General features: G+C 45.1%; 1 protein-coding gene across 1 annotated transcript in view; it reads left to right on the forward strand.

The window, feature by feature from the left end:
* klhl29 (kelch like family member 29) overlaps positions 1–25,976 on the forward strand; it is a 190,886-nt gene that overhangs the window by 133,062 nt on the left and 31,848 nt on the right. Inside the window, exons 10-11 of the mRNA XM_079180461.1 lie at positions 10,193–10,391; positions 23,989–24,171. Coding sequence (XP_079036587.1) covers positions 10,193–10,391; positions 23,989–24,171 — 382 coding nt within the window. The remainder of the gene's footprint in view (positions 1–10,192; positions 10,392–23,988; positions 24,172–25,976) is intronic.

Consider the following 25,976-nt stretch of genomic DNA (forward strand, 5'->3'; position numbering starts at 1 on the left):
ATGCTCGTTAGTTGTTCATATAGGTGCTAGGATAGAAATATAAACGACAAGAGTGTATGGAATGAGTTTTCATGACACGGAGACTAATAAATCCACTGGAATTGGAATGTGTGGGGGTGACTGATGGGAAATTTGACTCGGTGGTAGTGCGAATTCACAAGGAGCCACAACAAGGCTGATGCCCAGTTTTTGGGAGAACATACGACCCCTGTCATCTGCATCGCAGAGCTCCAGCCAGCTCAGTCCAGCAGACTCCTGCAATCTCACACTCTAATGGAGAGGTGCAGAGGTGACTTACTCAGATGAAGTAGTAGAAAAAAAAAAAGAAATGGAACATTTTCCCGGTTGTCTGAACAACCCGCCGCGCTGAGACGCGACAGCCGGGTCACCCCCGTCTCCGAAGAGAGAGGGAGAAGGGAGAAGGAGCGAGAGAAAGAAGCACAGAGCGAGACAGAAAGACGGAAACAGGCGAGGAGCGATTGAGAAAAAAGAAAAGAGACGGTGGGGAAACGAAGAAAGGGGGAATGGAAAGAGAGCCCCTGTGTTCTGATCTGATATCCAACAGTTTGTGCCTCTGTGCACAGCCATGACATCCAGGCAGGGGGAGATGTGATTGAGCTCTTGGTCAGGCTCAAATCTCTTGCCCATGTGTGACCGAAAAAAAACAACCAGGAGAGGAGAGCAGAGAGAGAGAGAGAGAGAGAGAGAGAGAATGGGCTGCTTCCTTCCATCGTGCCACGGGAGAACGTTATGTGGCCCCGAGGGCCGAGTTTACATGCATGGTCCAGCACCAGCTCATCATTCCCACCCTCCCTCGCCTCCGTCCCCCGCTCCCCGTTTGGAGGCAGGGAGCAGCGGAAATCGCTCCCCCAGAACATGTGACACTTTTTAATGACATGTCAGGGCAGAATGTCACAGCACTGCTGAATAACTCAGGCGAGGGGAGGTGGTGGTGGTGGTGGTGGTGGTGGTGGGGGGGGGGGGGGGTTGAGCTTTAGGCCTTGAGCTAAGTTTGTGAATGTCTGCATTCATCTAAGCGCACGCCTATGTGTGTCTTTGTGCGCTTGTGTGTGTGTCTGTGCATGTGCTTGTGGGTTGTAAGCTGCAGGCTATAGAGTGGAAAAGTGGCATATTGAAGGCGCTGGGTAAATAATATGCAATTTTCTCTCTCCGCTATGCTGTCACAAACATCCGATTGCGCCAGGAAAACGGGGCCCGGACATCGCTTAGAGACATTTTGGGCATTTGAGCGTTGATAATGGTTTTGCTATGAGACACAGAGCCACCGAATGAAAGAACAGAGCCGTGTCAGTTTCCTTCGATTGAGTATCATTGCAGGTGTGTCGCCCCCTGCAAGCGTCTGTATATGTTACACAAGAGACAGCCAACGAATTAATTGCCGAATTTAGAAGTCAGGAGACGACAATTCTGATAATTAATAATCTTTAAAGGAAGAGTTTATATTTGTAAACCCGGAGGATTTGCTTCGATTATCACAATGCTCAGCCTCCCAGGGAATGTTTATTCTAAGATGTCGGTCAGGAGGCTCTGACCGATGTCGAACATCAGATCCGGGAGCGATGCGGCTTGTTCCGGGGAACAGTGGACCAGCTCTCTACCGTTGCAGGTGTGTCATTGTAAATTTGATGCGTTTGGGTTAGTTGAGCCGTTTTTAAGATGTTACTTTGCTCTCTCGGAAATTGTGAAGGGCATTCTTCAATCCCAAAACTAATCAATTAATGAATCATTAAATAGTTATTAGTTGCCGTTCTAGAACTAATTATGCACACCTCAATGTACTCGTACCTCTAAACACAGAGAGTCGTCCTTTTAATGATCGTAACACGGCACATCTGAGAAGTAAAATCCGCCTCCACATTCAGTCTGTCACAGGATCCATTAGCGAGAAGTGTCCTGCGTCATGTTTTCGCTTTGAAGGTGCTGACAGGAAGCGACCCGTCCTTCCTTTCACCCGGCAGTCTTTTGTGGGACGGGCGCCCCGACACATGGCTCCAATTATAGCGGGCCGGTCTCTTGCCAAAATCCCTGAATAGGACCCCCATTACGCCTCACTTGAACATATTTCATAAAGGATCCTATCTTTGCCAGGTGACTCAACCTGACAAAAGAGGCCGATTAATTGGCTCTTTGGAAAGTGGCCAACAAATGTGACGGCTAAAAAGGACAGTTAATGGCGTGGTTTCATGATGAAAATAAGGGGCCAGCTTTGCCGTTAGCAGAGACCCGCTGTCCACTCGTCAGAAATAACAATGGCCTGCCCTGACATTTGTGGTTCCCAAGCCAAATTAATATAGTTATTACTTCATATCCGTGTACTATAAGTAATTAGTTATTATTTGGGGGATTTTTATGCATTCCACTCTGGTAATGTGTTGGGTGATTTCCTTCTTTTTTTTTTGTGCCTCCAGCACTCATTAAGAAGAAAAAAAAAAAGAACAAATGATGCTATCATTATGTAGTCGGAGTATAAAATGATCAAAGGATAAAAATGCTTTGAGGCTGTGTAGGGAAATAAACGTTTCCCTCACTATTTTACGATTCATTTACCTTCAAAACTGCAAATGACCCTTTCACCACAAGCATCACTTTTAATTTAGTGATTCTCTTTTTGAGCACCAAGTTCAAAACGGAAACTTTTTACATCACCTTGCACCCGTTAAGAGAAGGTTAATTTGTGTGTCTTTTTTTGGAGACGAGGAGCTTTATGTCACAACAATCGTCCTTGAAGACGAAACTGAAGCTGCGTAGAGTCGGGCTCGATGTACGCTTTGACAAATACGTACTCTTGAGACGTAGCAAGGCAATGGAGATTGATGCGGTGTGCAGTCGTTGCTTTTTCCTCTTCCTCTCGTTCTCTCCAACTCACATCAACACATTCCTGCACGCGCCCTCATAAAGGGATTTGCACGATGTTCACAACATGTCACTGATCATATCTCTGTCCTGTGCTCAAACGTTCACACAAGAATGGAAATCACTTGTACAACGGCCCGAGTACGACTCGCGTATTAGAGAGAGGATGGGATCTGATGCAAGCCACTGAACCTCCGGACCTCCGTTCTCATCTGTGTCCTTTTGTGTCGCCCCAGAGCGAGCTCAGTCCTGATGTGTGCAGCCAGTTTGAACCGCAGTCACTCAACCGCGGCGGCCGCGTGTCCACGGCGAGTCGAGGGCTTCTCGTTTCCACAGGGCCGCTCCCTTATGAACGCACAAGGGTTGCATGAGTGATACATAGAGAAGAAACAGCTATAACGCTATCAGTTTCAAAGGAAGCAATCTTCTGTTTTTCCCCAAGATTCCCCGAGAAATAATAAATATGCACCGCGCTATATCACGGAAGGGGGGGAAATACAGAAGTAGCTACGGCTCGATGTCAAAGATAATTCAGTGGGTTTGAGAAACAAAGCCAGAAAGTTTTATGTTAATGTACGGCGAGCAGTCATTCATAGGAATATGTTTTGTATTAAATAAAGGGAAGAAAGCTTCTTTTCTTTTTCTTTTTTTCTTTTTTGAATGAAGTCATGCTGAAAAAAAAAAAAAGCCTCAGAGGAGAACACATTGCACCTGTCAGTAGTTGCTCAGGGCAGCAGTCAGCGTCTGTCGTCCGCTTCATCTCTCTTCACCCCCCCCCCCCCCCTCCTCTTCCATCCTCCCGGCTGATACGCACACATAGTCGTAAACAACCGCGCTCAGCAAAGCATCTCTTGAACCCAAATGAAGTGCCATTTGCGAGAGCATATTTTACTCATCCATTATGCGTTAGAGGAAAAAAAAAAAGCACATGCGTGCGTTTTCACACACACAAACCTGCAAAGGACGCTGAGGCTGTGGTCATTTCAGCCGAGTGGGTTCGTTAGTGCTGTGAGGCTAAACGTGGGCACACGCGCTATTGAAAGCACCCTTGTGAGGCTGGGAGTGTGTGTGTGTGCGTTGTTGTTTTTTTCTTCATTATTCTTCATACAGAGCTGCGTTTAGCATAGGCCTACTCCTATCTGCTCAGAGCAAGGCAAATAGATACGACCGTTCATGTGTCATTTATTTGACGGCGCTGTGGCTCTGAATCATTTTACGCGCACACAAGAGGTGTTCGTCCTGGCTGACAGTAGTGGAATGGGAAATGCTCAGTGGACATTTGTCATCTGTGTTAGCGGATGACGGCTTCCCGGCGGCTTCTCCGCTGCCTCCTGACAGATCTGAGAGGCTCCCTGTTAGACACATTATCCCTGACTTTCACCAGGCTCAACCCATTCACATCCTCTGTCCACCTTCCTGTGTGTGCGTGTGTGTGTGAGCGTGTGTGTGTTTGTGTTAAGAAGAACAAAGTGTGGGTTTTTCTAGGGTGCTGTGCAGCAGTCTGTAAGACAGAGACCATTAGAGAGGTGAAGTCAGAAGGTGTTATCTAAGTTGTATATCAGAATACCATACGGACTCCTCATAAATGATCCCTGCAAAGAAAAATGGAAGAAGGGGAAAACGTGTGTGTGTGGGCGGACAGGCTGAACGTCTGTCTACAGACTCCTGTGGATGCTTTCCATATGTTCCACTTGTTGAACAAAACCAAACCCCCAACTAAGAATGTGAAAAGATGCCATGTGTGTTTTTTTTCTTTTCTTGAAATGCACAGTGGGCTTTGTGTCTTTCATTTCATTTGGCACAGTAGCTATTCTGATCTGCATCCGTCTCTGATTAAAACGCACACAAGGATCGCTCGCACGAGTAGGCGAGGGAGATGAGAGAATGACAGGTCGCACCATCCGTCTGGAGGCACGGAGCCCGCGTTCACTCCGCGGTGCCTGCGCATGAGAGAGCGATTGCTCGAGAGGTTGTTGAGGAGAAATGGAGTCGGATGCACGGCCGCCTGATCTCATCTGCAAGTGCAAGCACGTCACTCTTATGGTCGTGAGTGCTCTCGTTTACCTGGTGCGTGTCTAGCACATGCACACATTTAGATAAGTCAAATGTAACCCTTTTAGCACACGGTTCACATGGCAATGCGGTCTTGGCTCACCACGTTTCCAGAGAGGACGCTAAAAGCCTCGCTTGTATTCGCCAGAATTAACCAAAGGAAGGTTTAAATGCCAAGTCGTCTGCTTACCTGTTGGGTTAGCTTAGATACTGAGGAATCGTGACCTATGTGATGTTACATGGTGACTACGGAGTACACAAACACAAACAAAACACTAAGTCATTCAGTTTCCCTCACCGGAGACTTAAGCTTTCTCCAGGAGGGCCCACTTTGGTAATCCCATGAGTATATCTGCCACGAAAAGAGGAGATGACTTCACCCACAAACATGGAGGATGAAAAGAGTTTTGGCAGTTTGGGTTTTGATAGAAAAAGCAAGGGTCAGAGAGGTGGAGAAGATGGAGGGATGAAAGGGCGAAACTCTTTAGAGCTGGTTGTATTTTTGTATTTTTAACACAATACCTCTACAAAAGGAATCGTTGTGCAGGCTTATCATGGTGCAGCTGTGTTGTCAAGAAGGATATGCCTTTCAAGATAAAAGCTCAACCCCAAATCATGAATTACTTATCGTTTCACTCCGTGTTGTCACTTGCACTTTCTATAAAGGTTTTAGAGGGGAAGAGTCGACATATAAATCCATAAACTTGATCCGTGGCATCGAGGCACAGGTACAGTGTGGCCTTTAGAAGCTGTGCAAAGCAAATACAGAATAAAACGTCCCCCACATGCTACTTCCATGAACTACATTTGATTCAGATTTGCATAAAAGCATGTGATTAGACAAGGAAAGACCGCTGATCATATAGACTGTATAGAACATATTGGACAGGCATTCAGCGTCCATCAGTGAGTCAGTCAACATATTGAGTTTGCAGTGTGCAAGGAATGCAAGAACATAAAAACACTCGCCCAAAAATAAACTCATGTTTTGTTGAACTTGCAACAAAACTGTCTTCTTTGTTTTCTACTAAAAACGGTTTATTTCGGATGATGAACAAGAACGTCGAGTAAACAGTATCAGTCAAGATTCCTGCTTGGGTAATTTCAGCGGGGTCGGACACTTTCTATTTGAATTTTCGCAGCGAGTGCGCTACTCTCCCTCATTTCCATGCTGATATATATGCATGTGTGGGAGTCAGAGCGAGGAGCGGGAGGGGAGGTAGAGAGTCGCTGAAAAAGAAGTGGGAGAGATGGTGAGTTAGATAGAATTAAAGATGGAGAGTTAATGCTGTTTTTTCTCCCACCTAGAAATAGAAGACCTAAAGTAGAGAAAAGCAGCCATGCTTTACCCTAAATACCATCAACACACACACACACTCAGGGAATATCCCAATCTGTTTACAGTCCAATTGAATCCATGGTTGTTTATTGAATCAGAGGTCAGCCCCAGTGACGTTATATTGTTTTAATCTCATCAACAAGATTACAGTCAAATCAATATTCGGACTGAATGCACCAAGCAGACTAACAACTATGACCACAGACAGCACATGATTATAATACAGCACAATCATGTATCCATCTGTCTCCTTCTCTCTGTGGGCGTGTTTTTGGGATGGATGTTTCCGTGGTAGCCGTCCTTACCTGTTTGTAGGACCAGATGTCTCTTTGAAGTAGTTTTACTGCTATTTCAAAGGTTTGTGTGTAGCTAAGACTTGCAGATGGTACAGTAGGATTTTCTTTACCTCATTTCCCATATAAAGAAAAGTTAACTTGGTGTGTGTGTGTGTGTGTGTGTGTGTGTGTGTGTGTGTGTGTGTGTGTGTGTGTGTGTATATTTGTGTGTGAGTGTTGATGTGGGTGTGGTTTACAGTGTGCCGGTCACGAGAACATGTGAGCTCAAACGTTGGCTTCATCTGTCCGTCGCGCATTGAACTCTCGACCTGATGACCTTTTGCTCTGCTCAGTTAGCTTCTGATCTCCCAGATGACCGATTTTCTATACTTGCTTTTTCCCTGTCACGGTCGTTGATATCTATCCCAGCATGCACACGACTGTTGCCTAGTTATACCAGGCGGCAACCTCTGGGTCCAAAAAGTGAAGCCAATGCAGAAGTGCCTTCAGCTCGCGTTCCTTCCACTGGCCTCTGGTTGCAAAAAAGTCTGATTGTATAGAAGTCAATGTGAAAACGACTCTACTTCTCACTGATCTCAGTAAACATTGAAAACATGAGTTTATGCTCCCAACTGCTAGTTTCAAGTCTTTTTAGTACAGCATGATGTTCATTTAGTAAAATATGGTCCATTTACAGTAAAATAGATGATAAAGCCGGGTATGCTTTAGGGCGGGGCTACACAGTGATTGACAGGTCGCTACCACAGTGATTTTCCTTTTTCTTCATACAACTTTAACATTTTTACAGTGTGTGTTTAGTTTATGACAGTTTATTGTGACATTTTGCCTGCATAAAAATGTCTTATTCAGCTCCACTGAATAACTCTCTTGTGTCACTTCTGGTTCCAAAATAAACGAGATGTGGTGACAGCCAAAATGCCAAAATGCCAAACGCGAGGCTTCAAAACGACAACGTCCACTTCTTATATACACTCTATGAGATATAACCACAGATTCCTCATCTAAGCTGCATGTTTTTGGACTGTAAAGGAGACCATGAATAACTCCACACCAGAGGAAACCAAACACTAAATTCCAGCCCGTCCACCTGCTTTTCCGAATAGGAGCAGGATGTCCGCATGCACACCCAGACATTTTAGCACATTTTTTTTCTGCAGTGCCACTGAGGGCACCACCTGGCTGGAACTGCCCCATATACAGCTTTAATTTAGCTCTGAGGGTCAGAGCGGGTCAGTTGTGGACCTATTTCAGACGACCTGCAGATGCACACGTGTGATCTCATGAGCCAGAACTGACTTTAAATACAACAACATCCAGTTCCTCCACAGATTGTACCGATTTTAAAGGATATTTATAGACAGGAGGATTTTCTAAAATGTATCTGCAGCCGATTACTGACACTTAATGATACAATGTCATAGGAGGTGAGACCTGCAGAAAAGTAGCTTTTAATAGAAAAGCAGTGCAGTAAGCCTGAAGATTAAGACACCTCCATCTGAGTGTGACAAGACTCAGTGACTACTGGGGCAGATCTCCCACTATGGGGGCACTTTAATTGGAATTAGTATCTTCTCCTGAGCTCGTGATTCTTCCCTTTTAAAAATATCTCAGGATGCCAAAGAGCTCTGCTTTGACTGTACCGTCTTGCTGCGTTTTGAGCTGAGGCTCTGGGAGCGACCGCCAGTGTTTACGTGGGTATTGAGCTGTTTGTTTGAATAAACTGTTGGGTAAGCTGTGTACGTTCATGGAGGAAAGGGGAAAAAAAAGTCCCATCTGCAGGACGGTGTTTCGCTCCGAGCGTGCTCGCCGAGAGGAAATGTCATCAGCAGATTTCCCCGAGTGCCGTGGAAGCCGCCACGTCCTCTCTCTCCCCGTCCTCTCTCTCCCCGTCCTCTCGCTTTTGTCTTCACTTTACCTTTCTTGGCTCATCTTGTCTTCTCTTTTTTTCTCTTTTTCCTCATCCCCGGTCCTCTCTTTGTCTCTACCCCGTGTTCTTCTCACGCCATTCCCACTTTGTTCCTTTCTCCGCTGTCGTTATTTCCTCCTTTTTTGTGGTCCGACGCGCCCCGGGACATCGGCAGAAAAACAAATGGGACACATGCCATGAGTAGAAAGGCCTCAGGTGGGGAGAGGGAGAGGCGTAGGCCGAGTCTCAGCTTATTATTTGCTCTCCCCCTGAATGATGTTTCTCTGAGTCTTGTTGTTTTGTCGCTCTCTCCCCGCGCGGCGCGGCGCGGCCACATCGCTCTGAGCCGAAGGGTCGCAGGGGTCAGTCTCCAGCCAGCTCTCTGTCGCTCCGTCCAAGCTTGTTTACAGCTTTTACTGTCGCCATAGATGAGACTCCCATGGGAGTACAGAGGGGCCCACACGCTTATACACACACACTGAAGGAAAAAATAAATATTCAGCAGCCAGAGCTATAGACAAGGTTGCCTTGGCAACAGCCTGTCCTACCTCTGTGGCTGAACACCTATACAGTACAAGCACACGTCGGTGTATGCACACCGAGCTACGGAACAAACATGTACACAGAGATGAGTATTTTGTGGTGCCACAGTTGGGGATTTTCATCGTTTCGTTTTTTTACTCCGCAACATTTTAAATCTCCTGAAAGCCCGATCATGATGCGCAAATCCTCGCCTCAAAAGACACCTTAAAGCCAACGAAAGGTGCCAATTATAAGCCGAGATTGTGTGAAATCTAGTCTTTTATTTTTTTATTTTTTTTTGTTTGATCCCAGAACTTGATGGTGCTGCAGCATCTTTTGGAATCGTCTCCCGGCTTGAATGGCTTGTGATTAACCAGAACTAGGTCTGAATTTAGCTGCAGAAAGAGCATTTAGCCGTGTGTAACATCTAATTTGGAGCCGGAAAAAAAATCAGAAGCAGAAGGTGGAAGCGGTGAGATACCCCCCCGCTGCCTCGTTTCAGCTCTCGCAGCGCAACCAAATGCGCATATGAAAGTGAGTTGGTGAGCGGATCTCGCTGAAAACTTTGCAAAAATGTCATTTGCGACTTCTTCTTTAATGATGAATACGTTTTAATGACTGAATTAGAAGTCTCTGGAGTTGGTTTTATGTTACGTTTGGAAGTGTACAAGAGGGAATGCACCCATTGTGGTGCTTACATAAAAGAAACTGTGAGCGATTTCTTTCTTTTTCATCCCTGCCTGGCCCTTTCGCCCTGCACAAGTATAGAAATAGAAAACTGACACATGCAGCCTGTTAAGCTGAAGCTTTTGAGGGCCTGACACTGACAGCAACTGATCTAATGGTCTCGCTGCTACTAGCAGGTTTTCGTACTCCAACAGCACAGGCATTTATCAAACATGATCGTTGCTTTTCCGTTCTTCGGCGATGATATTATTAAGACAAACATGTCTAATGAGGTTGGGAGATAATCCAACTCTTCTTTGTGAAAGATGTGAGAGAATGTGTTTACTGACAGTGATCCAGTGTGTGTTAGTTCATATCGAAGCTCTTTGATCATCCCTGGCAGTTTCACTCGCTCGTAATTAATTTAAAAGTTATGTATGCTTTTGTTTCTTTATTTTTTTTCCACTGTTTTGCCATCTTCAGCATCTAATCCTTCTCTTTTTCTTCTCCCCCCCCTCTCTCTGTCAATCTTCTCAGACTTTGTCAGACCTGTTGGCGGCGGTGCGCCTCCCCTTCATCCACCCGTCCTACCTGCTGAACGTGGTGGACAACGAGGAGCTGATCAAATCGTCGGAGGCGTGCCGCGATCTGGTCAACGAGGCCAAGCGCTACCACATGCTGCCCCACGCGCGGCAAGAGATGCAGACGCCCCGGACCCGGCCGCGGCTCTCCGCTGGTAAACACAAGCTCGTACACGTAGCGCAGAGACAAGCTGATGTGCATCATCTTTGGCCCGCATGACATGACATGATCTGCCACCCACCAGCGTAATTGACCCAGAACACATCGCGGGGTGACAGAGAGGTCAGGTTCCCTCAAGGAGAGCCTGACTTGCCAACTGCATTGTATTGATTTTAGCCCACAACTGGAAAGCACTGATTTAAAGCTCCGTAATGTTTTTTCCACACAAACTGTTTAAGATACTTAAAAAGTACACGCCGGGCAACAGGTCGTATTTCCAAATGTCAGCACAGGTTTTTCTTTCCACAATCAAACAAATGGCTACCTGAGCCAAGCCTGATTGAGGTTACCATGAAAGGTTGAATCCACAACGGATTCCCGGGGCTTTGCGGGGCTACTGAACCCAGCACAGAAACATCTCCTAACAAGTTTTTTTTTTGAACACCAGCTAGGCACAGACAGGTCTGTCATCCATTTCAAAGCAACCAGCCAACCATTCACTGTCTGACCACCGCCGATGTTCGGGCCATTGAAGACCGTGTTTGTTTACATCGTTAAATTCAAAGAATCATTCATGGAAATTGGAAGGCGCCTGCAAATTGCTTTTGGCCGGTAGATTTTTCCCTCAGGTCGGCCAGGACCCCACTCTTTCCCCCTGTAAAGAGCCGCCTAATTATAGTGTCTGCATGGTATTATGAGCTTCGCACCGGCACACCTTACCATTCCACACAAGTTATTTTCTGCTTGGTAGAATAAAGATAATTGCCTAACAAATGGCACTTTATGGAGAGGTCGGTTCACAAGCCAACACTGTTGTCCAGCCGGTGTGTTTATTTGCCAGTAAACACACATCGAGGGGACTTGCATTAGTTTTTGTATTTTCTTGCATCTGTAATTACCTGTAGTGCGGTCGCACGGGGCTTCGTAAAGAATCATTTGCCTCACGAGAAAAGACATTTGTGGCATTACACGCGCTCAGCATCATCCCATTACTCATCCCTCGATCCAGCAGTTTCTCCTTGTTCTCAGCAGTTTCTCGAAGCGTTTTTTTTTGTCAAGGACCATTTTATAGTGTTTGGTATGTGCATATCTTATACATACAGCCCCATTTATGCAGGCTGAAGTGTATATTGATTCACAGCAGCTCGTGGCTCTGTACAACAGAATTATATAAATGCTGCCCGGGATGAATACATTCATGATGCATTATGCCCCCATTGGCTCAGTGAATGGGAAATATATGTACGTTTTTCCGATCAAGTTTCGAACTCCTCTAAAGCTGCAGTTCTTATTACAACTGGCTATCTGGACGGAGAATTGTATCTCCGTGTAAAACTGTTGGTTCTGGTGATTAGTGTCCGGATAAATACGGATGTGCCTTGACGGTCTGACCGTACTCTGTAGGCCCTTTTTTAATGCGTGCATGAGTGTGTCTGTGTCCTGATTGTCTGTGTGCATGCATGTGTTGCTCAGCCATCTGCTGCATTGGACAGGGTGGGCTCTGCACAGCAGGGTGCCTGGTTCACCGGGACTGCAGGGTAGCACATGTACAGTACATGCAGAACGGCGAGGAAGAAAAAGGCTGGAAGGAGAGTTCTAGGTTGCTGTTGGAGGACAAGAAAGAGAAGAGACGTATGAGAACAGGAGGAGAGGTCGGAGAGGGGGGGGGGAAGGAGCCAGGGGGATCAGAAATGAAATTTGAAGGGCAGACATTTGATTGAGTTTATTCCTTGAGCATGTGTCTACTTGTGTAAGTGTGTGTGTGTGTGTGTGTGTGTGTGTGTGTGTGTGTGTGTGTGTGTGTGTGTGTGTGTGTGTGTGTGTGTATTTTAAATGTGAGCAAACAGATGGGGCACCACCTGAGCTCGGTTGATAAGTCTGTCAGGCGGAAAAAGAAAGGAAAACTGCCATCCGTGAAGCACTTCTTGCTGAGCACAGTCAATCTGTGAACTTGTGAGACGCCTGCATATGTGAGTGTATTATAGTGGGCGTGTCTGCGTACATACAGTGTGTGCGTGCGTGCGTGTGTGCATGTGTGTGTGCATGGACACATGCCTGACTGCCTCACACATTCAGCCTTTTTACCGGTGATGAATATGAGTTGAATTACATTTTTTTCTAAGCCTTGAAATTCTATTTACTCTTGTGAGACAAATTTTTAATTAGCATCCTTTCACAGCTCGACTTAAACGTCTGAATCCGGTGATAGAGGTTATATTCACCGTGCAGGTTTTCCCAAAGCATTCATTCGTAACGGCCAACACATGCAATACTGAGGCCAATATATATAAATATAAATATAATATAAGAATGATAATGATAACACGTAACAGAAACTGGCATGTTTGTATTAAGATGACAATAGTTTGACATCTTGGGAAAATGAAAGGGAAGCAACAAATGAAACACTTTGTGTTAATGAGCTTTAGAGGTGCCGGTGGGCCGATTGTTACCGTCAGAGTCTGATTCAAGTCTTTGTTGAAGCTAAGCTAACCGGTTGCTGCCTATCGCCCGTAGACTGTAGAGCATTTCAGTTGTTGCCATATTGGTTTTTGGGAGTCGACAACCAGAAGTCACACGGTAGGGTAGCTAATTCAATTATTTATTCATTATTTTTTTAATTTAAATCTTTGAAACTTTGAGTTCAAGCCCTAAAGTCAAAATGTGCTCTTCACCAATGTAATGCCATTAGTTTTTTTTTTGACCACCGCATAGTTTTTGTGCACGAAAAATAATTATCTTTGGCCTCATTTTTTCCATCTGCTGTTCAGTGATGTCATGCTCGATCTTTAGGTTTTCCTCTGCTTTCTGACTGGATGCTGTAGGAATGGTTCAAACAAAGTGGAGCTGGTGAATTTCATGTCGGCTTGCTGGGAATAAATAAATAAATAAATAGCATTAACGTTAGTTGATTCAGGAAATGAATTGATTCGTGGCAGAAAACACTTTTTATTCTTTGGGCTTTAGGGGAAGGTGTTTTCTAGTCAAAAGGCTCAAGTCAACTAAAGTCACGAGTCGTTGGTGTTTAAGTCTAAGTCTGTTTTGGTTTCGTCAAGTCGTGTCTTAAGTCATGTGACTTGACTCCACACTTTCAAAATGGCGAGCGTGTTGGCTATAAATGGGTAATTTACACGTCGAGCAAAGCATTACTGTGTGGCGTGTTTCTGTCCAACTCACAATGATTCACTTTCCTTTTAGCGAGCAGTAAAACTGAATTTAGAGCAGTTAAGTTACATAAAACCAAACCAGTTAGTTAAAAAGATGCTAAACTGTTCTGTAGAGCAAAGGGGACCTGCAGGGTCTACACCTTTCATATTACATGAAGTCATTTTATCCATTGTTAACATAGAAATATTGATTTAACATTATATTACGGTGGTAAAAACCTGGCAAAATGTTGATATTAAGCTCATATATCATGTCACGAGTAAGAAAACCATTAATAGGAATATTAATGGTCTATGAAGATACACTCGGCAATGTGCTCGTAAGATGGAAGAGCATGAACTTTTTTAAATTTAACAGAAAGGCCGACATCTTAATGAGTACTTGCTCCATTAGCTATGAGCTCTAAAACACTTCTTTCTATTGCAGCCGAATAGAAGCAGCCAGATGGTCTCCACACACCCTTTAATTGTCTTGTTTTCCCAGGTTTTTTCCTTTATATAGAGTCCCGCTGTGCTGCATTGTTGTAATTTATTTCTTTACTTAATAGCCCAGTTTTTATTGTTGGTAGATTTTTATATCAGTCACTCTTGACAGGTCCTGGTCCGTCATTGCATTGTGCTCCTGTGCAGACCTAATGGCACTGGTTTAAGAACAAAAACACATGTATAACTGCGCCGGAAAGCATTTGGACAACGCTCTTTTCAATTACGACAAGGCAAGAGTCATACAATTTGAATAACCACATAAAGTTTATTTTTGAGTTGACTGAGAATGAGACGATCCTCTTGTCTCGCTTTGCACCTCGTTTGCATTCTGGAGTGTTTTACTGAGTGGATGCTCTGCCCATTAATTTTATTAGATGCTAATTAAGGAGCCAAAAAGATATTCAGCATAGAAATAGGCTCTCTGTGATTTTCAAATATAAACTTCCATTTTAAACGCGAAGAGAAGCTCGGTATGCTTCGGGTGAACAGATGGCGTCATTGTATCTTTTTTTTGTTTTAACATACTGTGTGCACTAACTTTAGGGATACTTATTTTTACGTCATGTCATTCTTGCTATACCTTATTTTCCTGCTGCAGGCGGGGGGGGGGTAGCTGATGTCTTCTGTTAACAGCCTCCTGTCTTCCTCATTTGGCCAGAAAAAGAGTGAAATCTACGAGTGCCTCATAATGAATCCACGGTGTTTTGCGTACTGTATGTGTATCCATTAGCTGCTAATTGGTTAATTAGAGCGGGGATGTGCATCTGATTAGCTGTCATTAGACGTTCCGGGGGATCACGGGGATTAAACAGCCGCTGGTGCTCTGAGTTTACTCGCAAACCTTTTTTACGTCTTAAGGTTGTGAGACTCACTCTTGATTTATAACCTCTACGTGTGCGTTTGTGTGCTATCAAGGAGCGAGAAAAGTTCCCTTTGGTATACGTTTCTGCTTGTGTAAGCCGGCCCCAACAAGACCCATACACTGTGTTCCCATTTCCCTCTCTCCACATGTGTCGCTGTGCTCGGCTCGGAGGAGGGAGGAGAGAGCGCCAGGGCAAACTGTTAACTCAACCCAGCCAAGTGGAATAGCACTCAGACAAATGAGCTGTAATGACTAGGAGACGCAGGGGTCCAGCTCAGCACACACTGTTCCTCTGTCTCGCTCTCACACACACACACACACACTTACACATTGTTCTATCTTTAAATACTTGTGCTGTAGGAAGGAATCCTAAAAGAAGAAGCTCCATTCTTTCTCAGCTTGTCTTTCTTTATGCCCATCTGTAATTAAGCAGATGTAATGTATCTAATGGCGGAAAAGTCAAGAATCACAATATACACGCAGCAGCAGCAGCAGCAGCAGCAGCAGCAGCAGCAGCAGCAGCAGCAGCAGCAGCAGCAGCAGCAGAGATGAGAGTTTAGTTCTTGCAGCAGGTTCACTCCAGTGTTTCCGAAACACGTGTTTTATATGTGATCGTTCCTTTCACTAGATGTTTCAGTTTAAAGTTCCCTAGAAATCAAGAATATTGTTTTTTCCTTCAAAACTGAGATCACAACCCGGGTCGTGTTGGAGATGTTAATATTAAACGTTATTGGCCGTTTTACATTCCTGCAGCCAAATAAAACGCCCTGTGCTGGTCGGAAAAATGGCTGGATTTCATTATATCAGCCAGCACAATAGCTTGGCTTGCATCCACATTTTTGGAAGACAATAAAACCGGGCTGTTCTGTGGGGTGCGTACGAAGCCCGTGGGCGTGACATTCATCTACTCATTCACACCTCCGCCAGCCAGCGGACTCCTCGGAGAGCGGCCGTAACGCTGCTGCCACCGCAAAGACAGCAGAATGAGATTCACACCTTGTAAGGAGAGCATGAAATATCATCAGATGTCTTTCCTCTGTAGTCTGCCACCTACTGCTTCTGGCTCAGGCCTGATTAACACTCTCTCTCTCTCGCTGATCGCCTCAACTTTTCTCAAATATTCCTTGTCAACACTGACAGTCGCTGTTTTTCGTGGAATAATTGAATTTATCTGTGATCGTCTCTCTGGCTGCACAGCCTCGACGCTAACCATTAAGCAAGGCGAACGCGACGGGGAAGCTGTCGGCAGTTTTGACAGACAATTATAAGCTTTTTTTTATTTTTATGTCAGGACTGTGTTGATTATTGTCCTGCTCTGTGTAATTATTCGGGCTGGTTTGTCGTTTAGAGCCAATGCAGCGTGAGATTACTCTTGTTTCACCTCTCAAACTGGAAAAAGCAGGATGCAGGAGAATGTGCCAGAAATGTCTTAATCGCTCCGATGTGAAGAGTGCCCTTCAGCGGATCCTCTTCCCATTTTTATTTCTGGAGTCTGAGATGGTATTTGAGGGAAGGAGAGATGGAGGGAGAAAGAAACGGAGCGACCGAGGAGGAGAGAGAGAGAGAGAAAGTTGAATGTAGCCACTCACAGGAGAATTGGAGTGTGAGTTTTTGATATTCCACCGGCTTATCAGTGAAATCTCCGAGCAAACATGTCTATCTCGGCTCATAAATGTAACATGGGGGCAGTAAATCTAGATTTGACAAACCCTGGTCTGAATCTCTGTAGGGGCTGCAGCCAAAATGAAGGTTCCGTCCACTTGACCTTTCAGCTAGTCACTACAAAGAGACAAAGAGGCGAAGGGGGGTAAGGGGGGAAAGGGAGGGGGTTGACAGGCGAGCGATCGCCTCGGCCGCAGTCTGCAAAACTTGACTCGTTTTTGTTCCTAGAGCTGCACTCGGTGCTCAGACCCAAAGCGAGCCGCATTTACAGGAACGCGGCTCGCGCCACATCTGGCGCTCTGACCTGCCGTACCTGCTTGCAAGGGGCTGGAAGGCTGCTTCAGCCTCATGCAATATTCAACAGACAGAGGGGAACCTGGTTAGAACTGTATCATTGCATGTGCCGACGGTGCAGATGTGGTTGTTTGCACTGCGGCTGCATGTGTGTCCGCATCTATTAAAATCACAATGTTTACGATTTAAAATGCTGCAAAAGTTTAACGGGTCATCCATTCAATTTACGAGAAAACATCTTGTTTGCTCTCCTATTGTTGTGTCTAACCGTGCTAGATAGATTTGGTTCTTGACGTATCCGTCTCTGGTTTGGCTTTGTGTCGCCTGCCCGATTCAATACGTGGAGGGGAAATGAAATTTCCTGCTCACAGCATTGAAGCATTACATTTAAAAAATTCAACAGAAACATCGCTCTCCAGTGACAGTGTCCCAGTTACTCTGCAAACTCCACAGAGTACACCCTGAGCAGTTTCTCTGGTAGAAAGTAGTTCCACCAAAAAAAGAGAGAATTGGGGACACTGTTTCTGGAGAGACACAATGCAGTTTCCTTTATGTAATTACAATGCTGCTAGCGCCACAAACCACTAATCCACTCGCTGTCATTGTATCCGGGCGGAGGTGGAAAGGATGTGTGGAAAATGTTGGCAAATAAAACCAAAAATAATCTGCATGGCTAAATACCGCTAAAGGTGAGTCAGTCATTTGAGTAAATTGAGCCTTTAGTTTGAAGACATTTGAGGCCATTAAAAAAAACAAGTTGGAGGTATACCAGCCAATCACAGTAGCCCAACCGCCAAAAATAACAAACATCCAAAAACACACACACACACACTCGATATCGTGCACATGCATACACATCGCACATCCCTGGACCCTGACATTATTTGGGAGCCTTTGGGCCCCTGATCCTCACCAGAGCAAATTAACACCCTGGGAGAGAAATCATAGGATTAGGAAGGGGGAGAAAAAAAGCAGAAGAGTGAGAGAGAGAGAGAGAGAGAGATTAGAGAGAAGCGGCTGAGATAAGAGGAAATGGTTATGGACCAACAGTGAGCTATGAATGGCTCTGAGCCCTGAGAGACAGACTGCCAGTGTCACTGTGCCTTTGATACCCAGTGAGTAAAAGTCTGCACCAGTTTTCATACTGCATATGAATATATTCACACGTATATTTATACATGCGACACATTTACTAACACACACATTGACGCTTTTTTTTTTGTTTCTCTCACGAGGACTAGACCAGATGTTTGTGTTCATTGTCACCTGTGTATTCCTGTGATTTATGTGTTTAATGAGTGACTGCAAAGCAACCGAGTTTCCTTCCATTACAATAATACTAAAGTTTAACACTAATGAGAAACGGAGCTCAAACTCTTATTATCTTATTAGCGACGTACTCCTTCGTAAAGTACTTTAAGTACCTCGCGGCTTTCTCTGTTTGAATCTAGTCTTGACGGAGATGAACTATAAAATAAAGAAAGCAGAGAAGCTGGAGATGCTTTTCATCTCTGAGATAATTAGAGATCTGTCAGTCACCGTTACAATATCACTGATATATTGTATTTTCTGTCTGCTTCACTGTAGAGCTGTTTGGCACAGGAAGGAACACATCTGAATGAGCCTACTGAAGGACCAGAGTCACTGAACAAATCTATAACTTTCTACTGGTGACCCTCTAGTCTAGTCGATGAACAGCTAGTTTTTTATGGGTTAAAGCCAATTGAACGACAGCAAAATCCGCTGAATGACGCAATGTCTCTGTTGCAGTTGGGTGTGTAGCTGTGCAGTTAACCTTATTAACGTCTCATCCAGCAACAGACGAAGCACTCCAAGACGAAATCAAATGATCACAACAGAAAGCGACATGTTACTTTTGATAGTCAATTCAAAGAGGCGACAACTGAAGGACACTCAAGGCAATCATCATTGTATTTCAGACATTTGTAGATAGTTGTTATTAAACTTCTCCGGTCAAGTTCATTTTTGACCTTGAAAACAAGCGTTGATGAAGATTATGCGAAATGACTGAAAGCCCCAAAAAACAGTTACTAAATGGACCTTGAGGTGAGATTGTTTTTGCAACTTTTTCCTAAGATAAAGAATGAAGTCTCGGGGCCGGTATTTGTTGTAGTGCGAACCACTTAAAGGCAAGGGCATCTAATGCTGGGAGGACAATTCGTGCACATGTACATGACGTGCATTTCAGCACTTCAGCCGTGCAGAGTAACTACAAGGTGTCAGCGTGGATGTCTCTGCAACCTCTCACTCAACCCAAACCCCCGAATTGTCCCTTTGACTTTAACTGGAGCAAAGCTCGGCTGGTTAAAGGAAGCTCGCTGAGAGCTGATCGAGAGGTAAAAGGTGCAGGGGGGGGCGAAAGGACAGGACGCAGTGAAGGACGATGAAATGGAGAGTACATTGGGGGAAAAGGTGCAACGACTCCTGTGGTTTCAGAGAGAACGACATGAAGAGGGGAGATAGATGCAAAGACTCCCGTAGGTTGAGAAAGGGAGAGATGGAGGGAGGAGAGGGAGGCGTTCGCCTCGGGGTAAGAAAAGGGAGGATGAATAGTGAAAGCAGGGTCACAGCATGGGGCAGAGAGCAAGGAGACACGTAACAAGGTGAGATAAGAGCCAGAGTGGCAGCGGGGAAGCGGAAGCGACAGAATCTTTTTCCGTTCTGTCTTCATCTTTCCATCAACCTCTCCTCTTCTGGTGTCACTGTACGTCCGTGTGCATGTCCTTGTGTGTTTGTGTGTGTGTGTGTGTGTGTGTCCACTGAGAATCCAGCTTGTTCTAGCATGAGGTAAAACATGGGCGGCGTGCTCCTGTCACAGATCGGTTTCATTTGGTTGAAGTCGAGTTGGGTGGAAGCAATACGCAGATACTGCCGGGGGGGGGGGGGGGTTGAGTGTGTGCACATCACATCACCTCTGCGGGTGGGCATCAAATTCAATTTGAGATTCAGCACTTACAGAAGCCTGTCCACTCCTCAGAATACATACTTTTTTCTTCTCTTTTTTTTGCCACACAATTCACAGCCTGCGATGGCTGAAACCTCCTCCTGAGAGACGTAATACTCTGTCCAGGTGCTTCCATTGTAGTCTTTGTTTACGCTCAATGCACGCTGCCTCGCTGTCCTCCTGTCTCACTGATGTGTTTGCTGATGTTCTAACGGACCATTTCGGGCATTTCTTAAAGCTGCAGTATAGTTAATATTTTTATATTCATATTTTCAGGGATTAAAATGACTACAGGTACGTAAAAAAAGGGTCAATGGACAACGCCGTGGTAGCCACCTGTCAATCACAAGGTAGCCCCGCCCTAAAGCGTACCCCGCTTTATGGTCTGTTTTACTCTAAATGGACCATAATGTACTAAATGAACATCATGCTGTATTGAAGAAGACTTGAAACTAGAGATTGAGACCATAAACTCATGTTTACAATGTTTACTGAGGTAATAAATCAAGAGAGAAGTAGAGTCATTTTCTCATAGACTTCTATGCAACCAGACTTCTTTTTAATTGAATTGAGAACTTCTATCATAGTACAACAGCGCACTTCCTGTATAGCTGCATAGGATTTGTATTTGGTTAAGTACGTTTCTTCTAAGCAGGGTGTCATTCAAAAGTTGTGATCAAATGTTCTTTTCCTGAATATAGACAGGTTGAAAATATACCCGAAATATAACAAAAGGTCAGTAACAATCAGGAGAAGCAGACATTTTCCGCCCAAACTGCCATGGGTATAAACTCCGTCAGGAAGAAAAAAAAACATGAGCTGTCAAGACTTGGTTATCCCTTCATCCCCAACCGCTCGCCTTCATCCTTTCGATCTTCCATCCCTTCATCCCTCTACCCAACTCCCATCAAACCTGCGGCTGACTGACAGACGTCCCTGTGAGGCTTCCTTTTTCGGAGGAAAGGCTTACACATACGCACACACACACACCCACGCAACCATCTGATCCGATGGCGTGACTCCCCGTCAGCGGTGCCGCTCTCTCTGTTTTGGTGCGTTCTGACAGGCCGGTGTTGGGTTGTGTTAGCTTGTGAATGTGTTCGAGGCTTCAGGGGTCAGAGCTGCGCTGCAGCCTCAACGCACAGACGTGGACTCTCCCTGACGTGTCCAGCTGAGCGGAAAGTTCCACGAGCGACCCCGCACATGTGCAATAGGTGATCGTGAAGACCTGCATGTGCACAGACGTACAGTTCGGCGAGATGAAGCAGCGTGTTGAAACTGCTTAAGCTGGCCTAATTAGACACAGCGGGGGTTCAAGAAGGAGACATTCTATGTAGAAAAACAACAAAAGAAATTGCTCTTATTCTGCAGTCGTTTTTTCTCATGTTTCCAGAAATCCAACAAACCGGCGGCATCAGGAACGTGTATGTGAATGTACATCTTCCACCATGTTTAAAGATGGAATAGAATTTTTGATTTCTTCCTGAAACAACATGAATCCATACAGATATTACAACAAACGGTGGAACATTGATTGACACGCACACGGAAAAGGGAACATTTCAAATTGCCTCACACGTAGACACTGAGACTTTGACAGCTTAATTGAGGCAGTCAATATGAACAAAGTGAAACGGCTAAAAAGATGTAAGAAAAGGAGATGAAAAGAGATGAAAGTGTAATCCTATAAAGGCAGAGGAAAACGCTCCCAACTTTTAAAATCCAATAAAGTTGAAACACTGCGCGTGTTAAAGAAAAATGGAGCGCAAACACGTACGGCAATAGCAGCAAACTAATCACAAGCAAGAAACAATAGCAGAGCAAAGTCAATATAATTAATGTGTGTGTGTGGGAATGGTTGGAGGCTCATGAGAGGGAAGACGAAGAGCCTGTTTTCACTTCATTTTTTTTTCCTTCAAAGAACAGCTGCTGTAGCTGACCGTCTTATAAAACTACACTCCCATTTATTAGCTGCATATCTACGGGCTCGAGGGCCGTTTGAGGTTTAGGATCCCATGATGGGCACCAATTCAAATCTTTCTCAGCGGCGCTCCACGTTTGCACGTCTTTTAACGCGCTGCCAGAAAAGGGGCGGCGACGCGCACGACTCCCACACCGACTCCCACGCCCCTCCGCATATTCTCACGATTGTCCGTTTTTTCTTTAAGCTTGTGTACCTTCATCCTCGCAAGCGACTCTGTCACAATTTCTCCTTGAGCCGTCGTTCTCGTCCTACGTAGAGGAAGGCGTTCTTAAATAAATCTCACAGAGGAAAAGAGCCAGTCAGCTCTAAGCTGTCCGCTAAGTCTAAGCTGTATGTCCACGATATGTCTGAGGCAGTGCTTACTGCTCTGTCTGTTTGCTCAGACTCACCAAAGCCCATTGTAGTTTTCGTATCTTCCTCCTCTTTTACCCCTTTTCCTCCTCCTGGAGAAAGCAAAACTCTCTGTTTTACCAGCTTTGGGAGAAAAATAGAAGCTTAGGAGTTTTGAAATAAATAAATAAGGGGATAGTTTTTTTTTTAACTGAAAGAAACAGACAGCCGCCAATGGATGTAGATGAACCAGTGGTTAGTCTTCCCTCCACTTCCATCTTTTCCATTTCCTTTGTTTCTCTTTCTCTATCTCTTTCCTCCTCTCTCTCTCTCTCCTCACACCGTCTCTGTCTCTCCCTATCACCCCTTCCTCTCACTCCCTGGCTCGCCTCCCTCCCTCCCTCCCTCCCGCCGCTTACAAACACACAGCTCATTTCTGTCGTCTGGCCTGCTCACTGGAGCCTGCTGCTGAAGACTGAGAGGACCTGAGACACGCATGTGGCAGCCCGCCAACCTGTTTGTGTGTTTTGGATCACTGGTGTCTTTATCCAGCAGCTTCCCCCCCGTGTGTGTGTGTGTGTGTGTGTGTGTGTGTGTGAGTTTGAGAGCAGAGATCGGCTGAGGAGCAATAGGGATGAGTGCTGAACGTGTCTCAAGTATCTTCTCAATCACACAAGGTCCTCAGCTCGTGTGTGTGTGTGTGTGTGTATACACACAAGTCCAGACGCATCTCCTCGTGGAGATGTACACAGATTGATTCTCACCTATTGATTTTGCGATTCTCTTATACCAATGCTCAAACACAGTGTATGTTTCACTGTTGGGAGAGTGTGGACATGTAGAGGAAGGGAGAGCCGGAGAGCTGGGCGGCAAGCGTACGGATGGCAGCCCCATCGGTCTCGGTAATTGAGTTATACTTTCCCCGTTTAATTCAGTACTTTCCTGTGACCGAGAGGAAACTTTTCTGTTTTGCATTTTATTTTTTGCATTTCCCGACAAGCTTATTGACTCTGGGACAGCCGGGGCCGGCTGAATTCAAAACAGCAGACTTATAATGTATGGCTAGTTGTGTTTGACTGTCAAGGTTCTATGAAAAGTTTCGAGCGGGTGCGTCGGACGCCACATCCATTATTTACATTTGAAAATACTTTTGGCTGCAAAAGAAAAATAATGAAATGATGAAAACCTAAGTCGATGGGCTGTGAGGTGTAAACTGTGATGTGTTCGTCCACAGAATGCTCAGCTGATATTCCAACAGCGCTAACTCTGCACTAACCTTCTGTTTCTATTACGTTTCTTTTGAATATCTTTGCTTAAGCAACACTCCTGTTAATATCCCAGCTTGTTATAGGCTTTGTTGTGCACTTGACACTGAAACATGAAACAGAAACCTGTCCATATTTGAATCGGCAGGTTCTTTTACTAGTGGCTGCTGATTTATTCCATTCTCATCCAGCTGTTGTTGAGATGGGTCTTTGTCTCCGGCTGCCCTTTCAAAGTGTCAGCCTGGATGAACCCTCGTACAGCATGACATTACTTTGCAAACCCTTCATACAAAATAATATCTATTTGTGAAGAGATCTCTCTACAACATAAAGAGAATATTCATATAGAGTTTTCCTCTCAGCCATCTGATTTGTAACAAATCAAGTATATATATAAATCATAATGCCTCTTAGTTACAGCAGCACTGGGGGCGTCTCAAAGAGGCTTTGATTCAATCTTGGCTCTTATTTACTGGTGGAAACCTTCCCTGACGGCCTGCTTTCTCCCATCTCGTTCCTTCCTTTTGTCCACCCCAATCATCCTCTCCCGTCCTCCTCCTGTTCCTTTATCCTCCAGGTGTAGCGGAGGTGATAGTTCTGGTGGGAGGGCGCCAGGCGATCGGGATGAGCCAGCGCTCCCTAACGGCAGTCACCTGTTTCAACCCCCAGAGCAGTAAGTGGTACCCGCTGGCCAGCCTGCCCTTCTACGACCGCGAGTTCTTCAGCGTCATCTCGGCGGGAGACAACATCTACCTGTCAGGTGAGCTAAATCGCCCGCTCCAGCGGCACAATTGTAGCTTTCCCCCCCCCGTCGCAGTCATTCAGTGGCACAGAGCAGGAGCACGGTAGATGCCGTCAGTTTATCTCACTGCAGTAGTGGAAGGTAATCCCTGCATCCAGCGACAGTTCACGTTAACTTTGGTTTGGTATTAACTTTTCGTTGAAATAAAGGTCGGTCGTCATATGATTCGCTCAAATGAAAACACAAACGTTGGCCTCGAAATGTATTCTTTAGCTTTAAAGAGATATAATACAACAATAAGTTAACATCTAAATAGTTTCCTCCCTCTCTGTGGCCCACCCGCCGCAAATATCTCAGCAACTATTGGATGGATTGCCGTGAAATATTCTCCAGACGTCCATGAGCCCCAGAGGAGGAATCCCACTGACTTTGGTGATCCTCTTTTCTTTTCATCTAGTGCAACCATGAAGTTGACCTTTGTGGTTTTTTTAGTGAAACGACTATTAGATGGATTGCCATTAAATTTGGACGGACGTTCGTGTTCCACTGACGATGAATTATAATAACTTTGGGGATCCCCTGGCTTTTCCTCTGCAAAACTAAAGACATCAACCCGTAGCTGTACGTGTTGATGATCGTTAGCATGCTGATGAAAACACCGTTCTCATTAGAGCCTCCAGAGCTGCTAGCATGGATGATAATAACACTTACCCAAAGTGTGCAGACTTGACATGTAGAGGTGATGAACATTTCATCACTGCAAGGTAAAAAGACATTGTGGTTTTAGATCAAGAGAATCAAACCATTGGATTCCTGCTCCTGACCTCTTTTTGATAAATACCCTTTCACCAAACTGAATCTTGCTAAAGGTCTTTCATTCATGACCTCTTGAGTGAGGACATTTTCTCTTCATGACAAATCTAATTCATCAAAGTGGAGCTACCCAGGCCCCTCGCCAACTTCTTGTGACCTTTTGTAAAAAAAAAAAAAGTCAAAGAGTTTTAAAAGGATGGCCGCCCTCAATCGCCTACTCATCTGTTGCTTTGAAAACTTGGCTCTGACCAACACTGCAGACACCTTTGATGTCTTTCTTTTCAGAAGGGTCCTTTTGTATTGAATGTCTCTCCTATTTACCTTCTCTAGAGCTTTTTTTTATTTCTTTTTTTTACTTTTTTTTTTGGGCTTTACAGTCGCTGCAGTGTTCTGCAGTGTTTATTTTGTTCCGTAGTGGCATGCTGTGCACTCCGTGACTCCCTCTATGAGACACCTTTAAGTTGCTCCTTCCAGAGGGAGACTGAATTTCTCCCTCCTCGGTCCATTTGTGCGAGAATCCTGCACGGTGCTCAGACCTTGACATTGCGCCGTGGAAATGCAGCAGGATTTGTCCTGCGTGCACCTTTCCTCTCCCTCTTTTTCATATAAATGTAAATTTGTGTTTGGGCATTGGAACAGGTATGCATGTGTCCGCCGGGAGTCGGACAGCCAGCGGGGAAATCAGAGGTGTTCTAGCAGGCCAATCAACAGGCTCCGGTCTGTAACCTTCCTAACACTCTGAGCTGGGTCACTGAGTCACGGCTGGTGTTACATGTCAGACTATGCCGCTAACGGGGCCGCCTTGAAGAGAGCTGAAACAAGTAGAGTTTTGATGGTCGGCTGGTTGACTCGTCAACCCAGCGGCAAACACCTTTCAGTCAGGTGGCCGTGTGCATCACTTCTTCTTTTAAATCTCTGAAAAAAACCGACAAAGGAATATGTTTAAATATTCGAATCATTATCTTAGCCCTGTGTTTTTCCATCCTAACACATATAGTTCCAGGTATTAT

This window comes from Pholis gunnellus, assembly GCF_910591455.1.
Source record: "Pholis gunnellus genome assembly, chromosome: 19".
Classification (NCBI taxonomy): domain Eukaryota; kingdom Metazoa; phylum Chordata; class Actinopteri; order Perciformes; family Pholidae; genus Pholis; species Pholis gunnellus.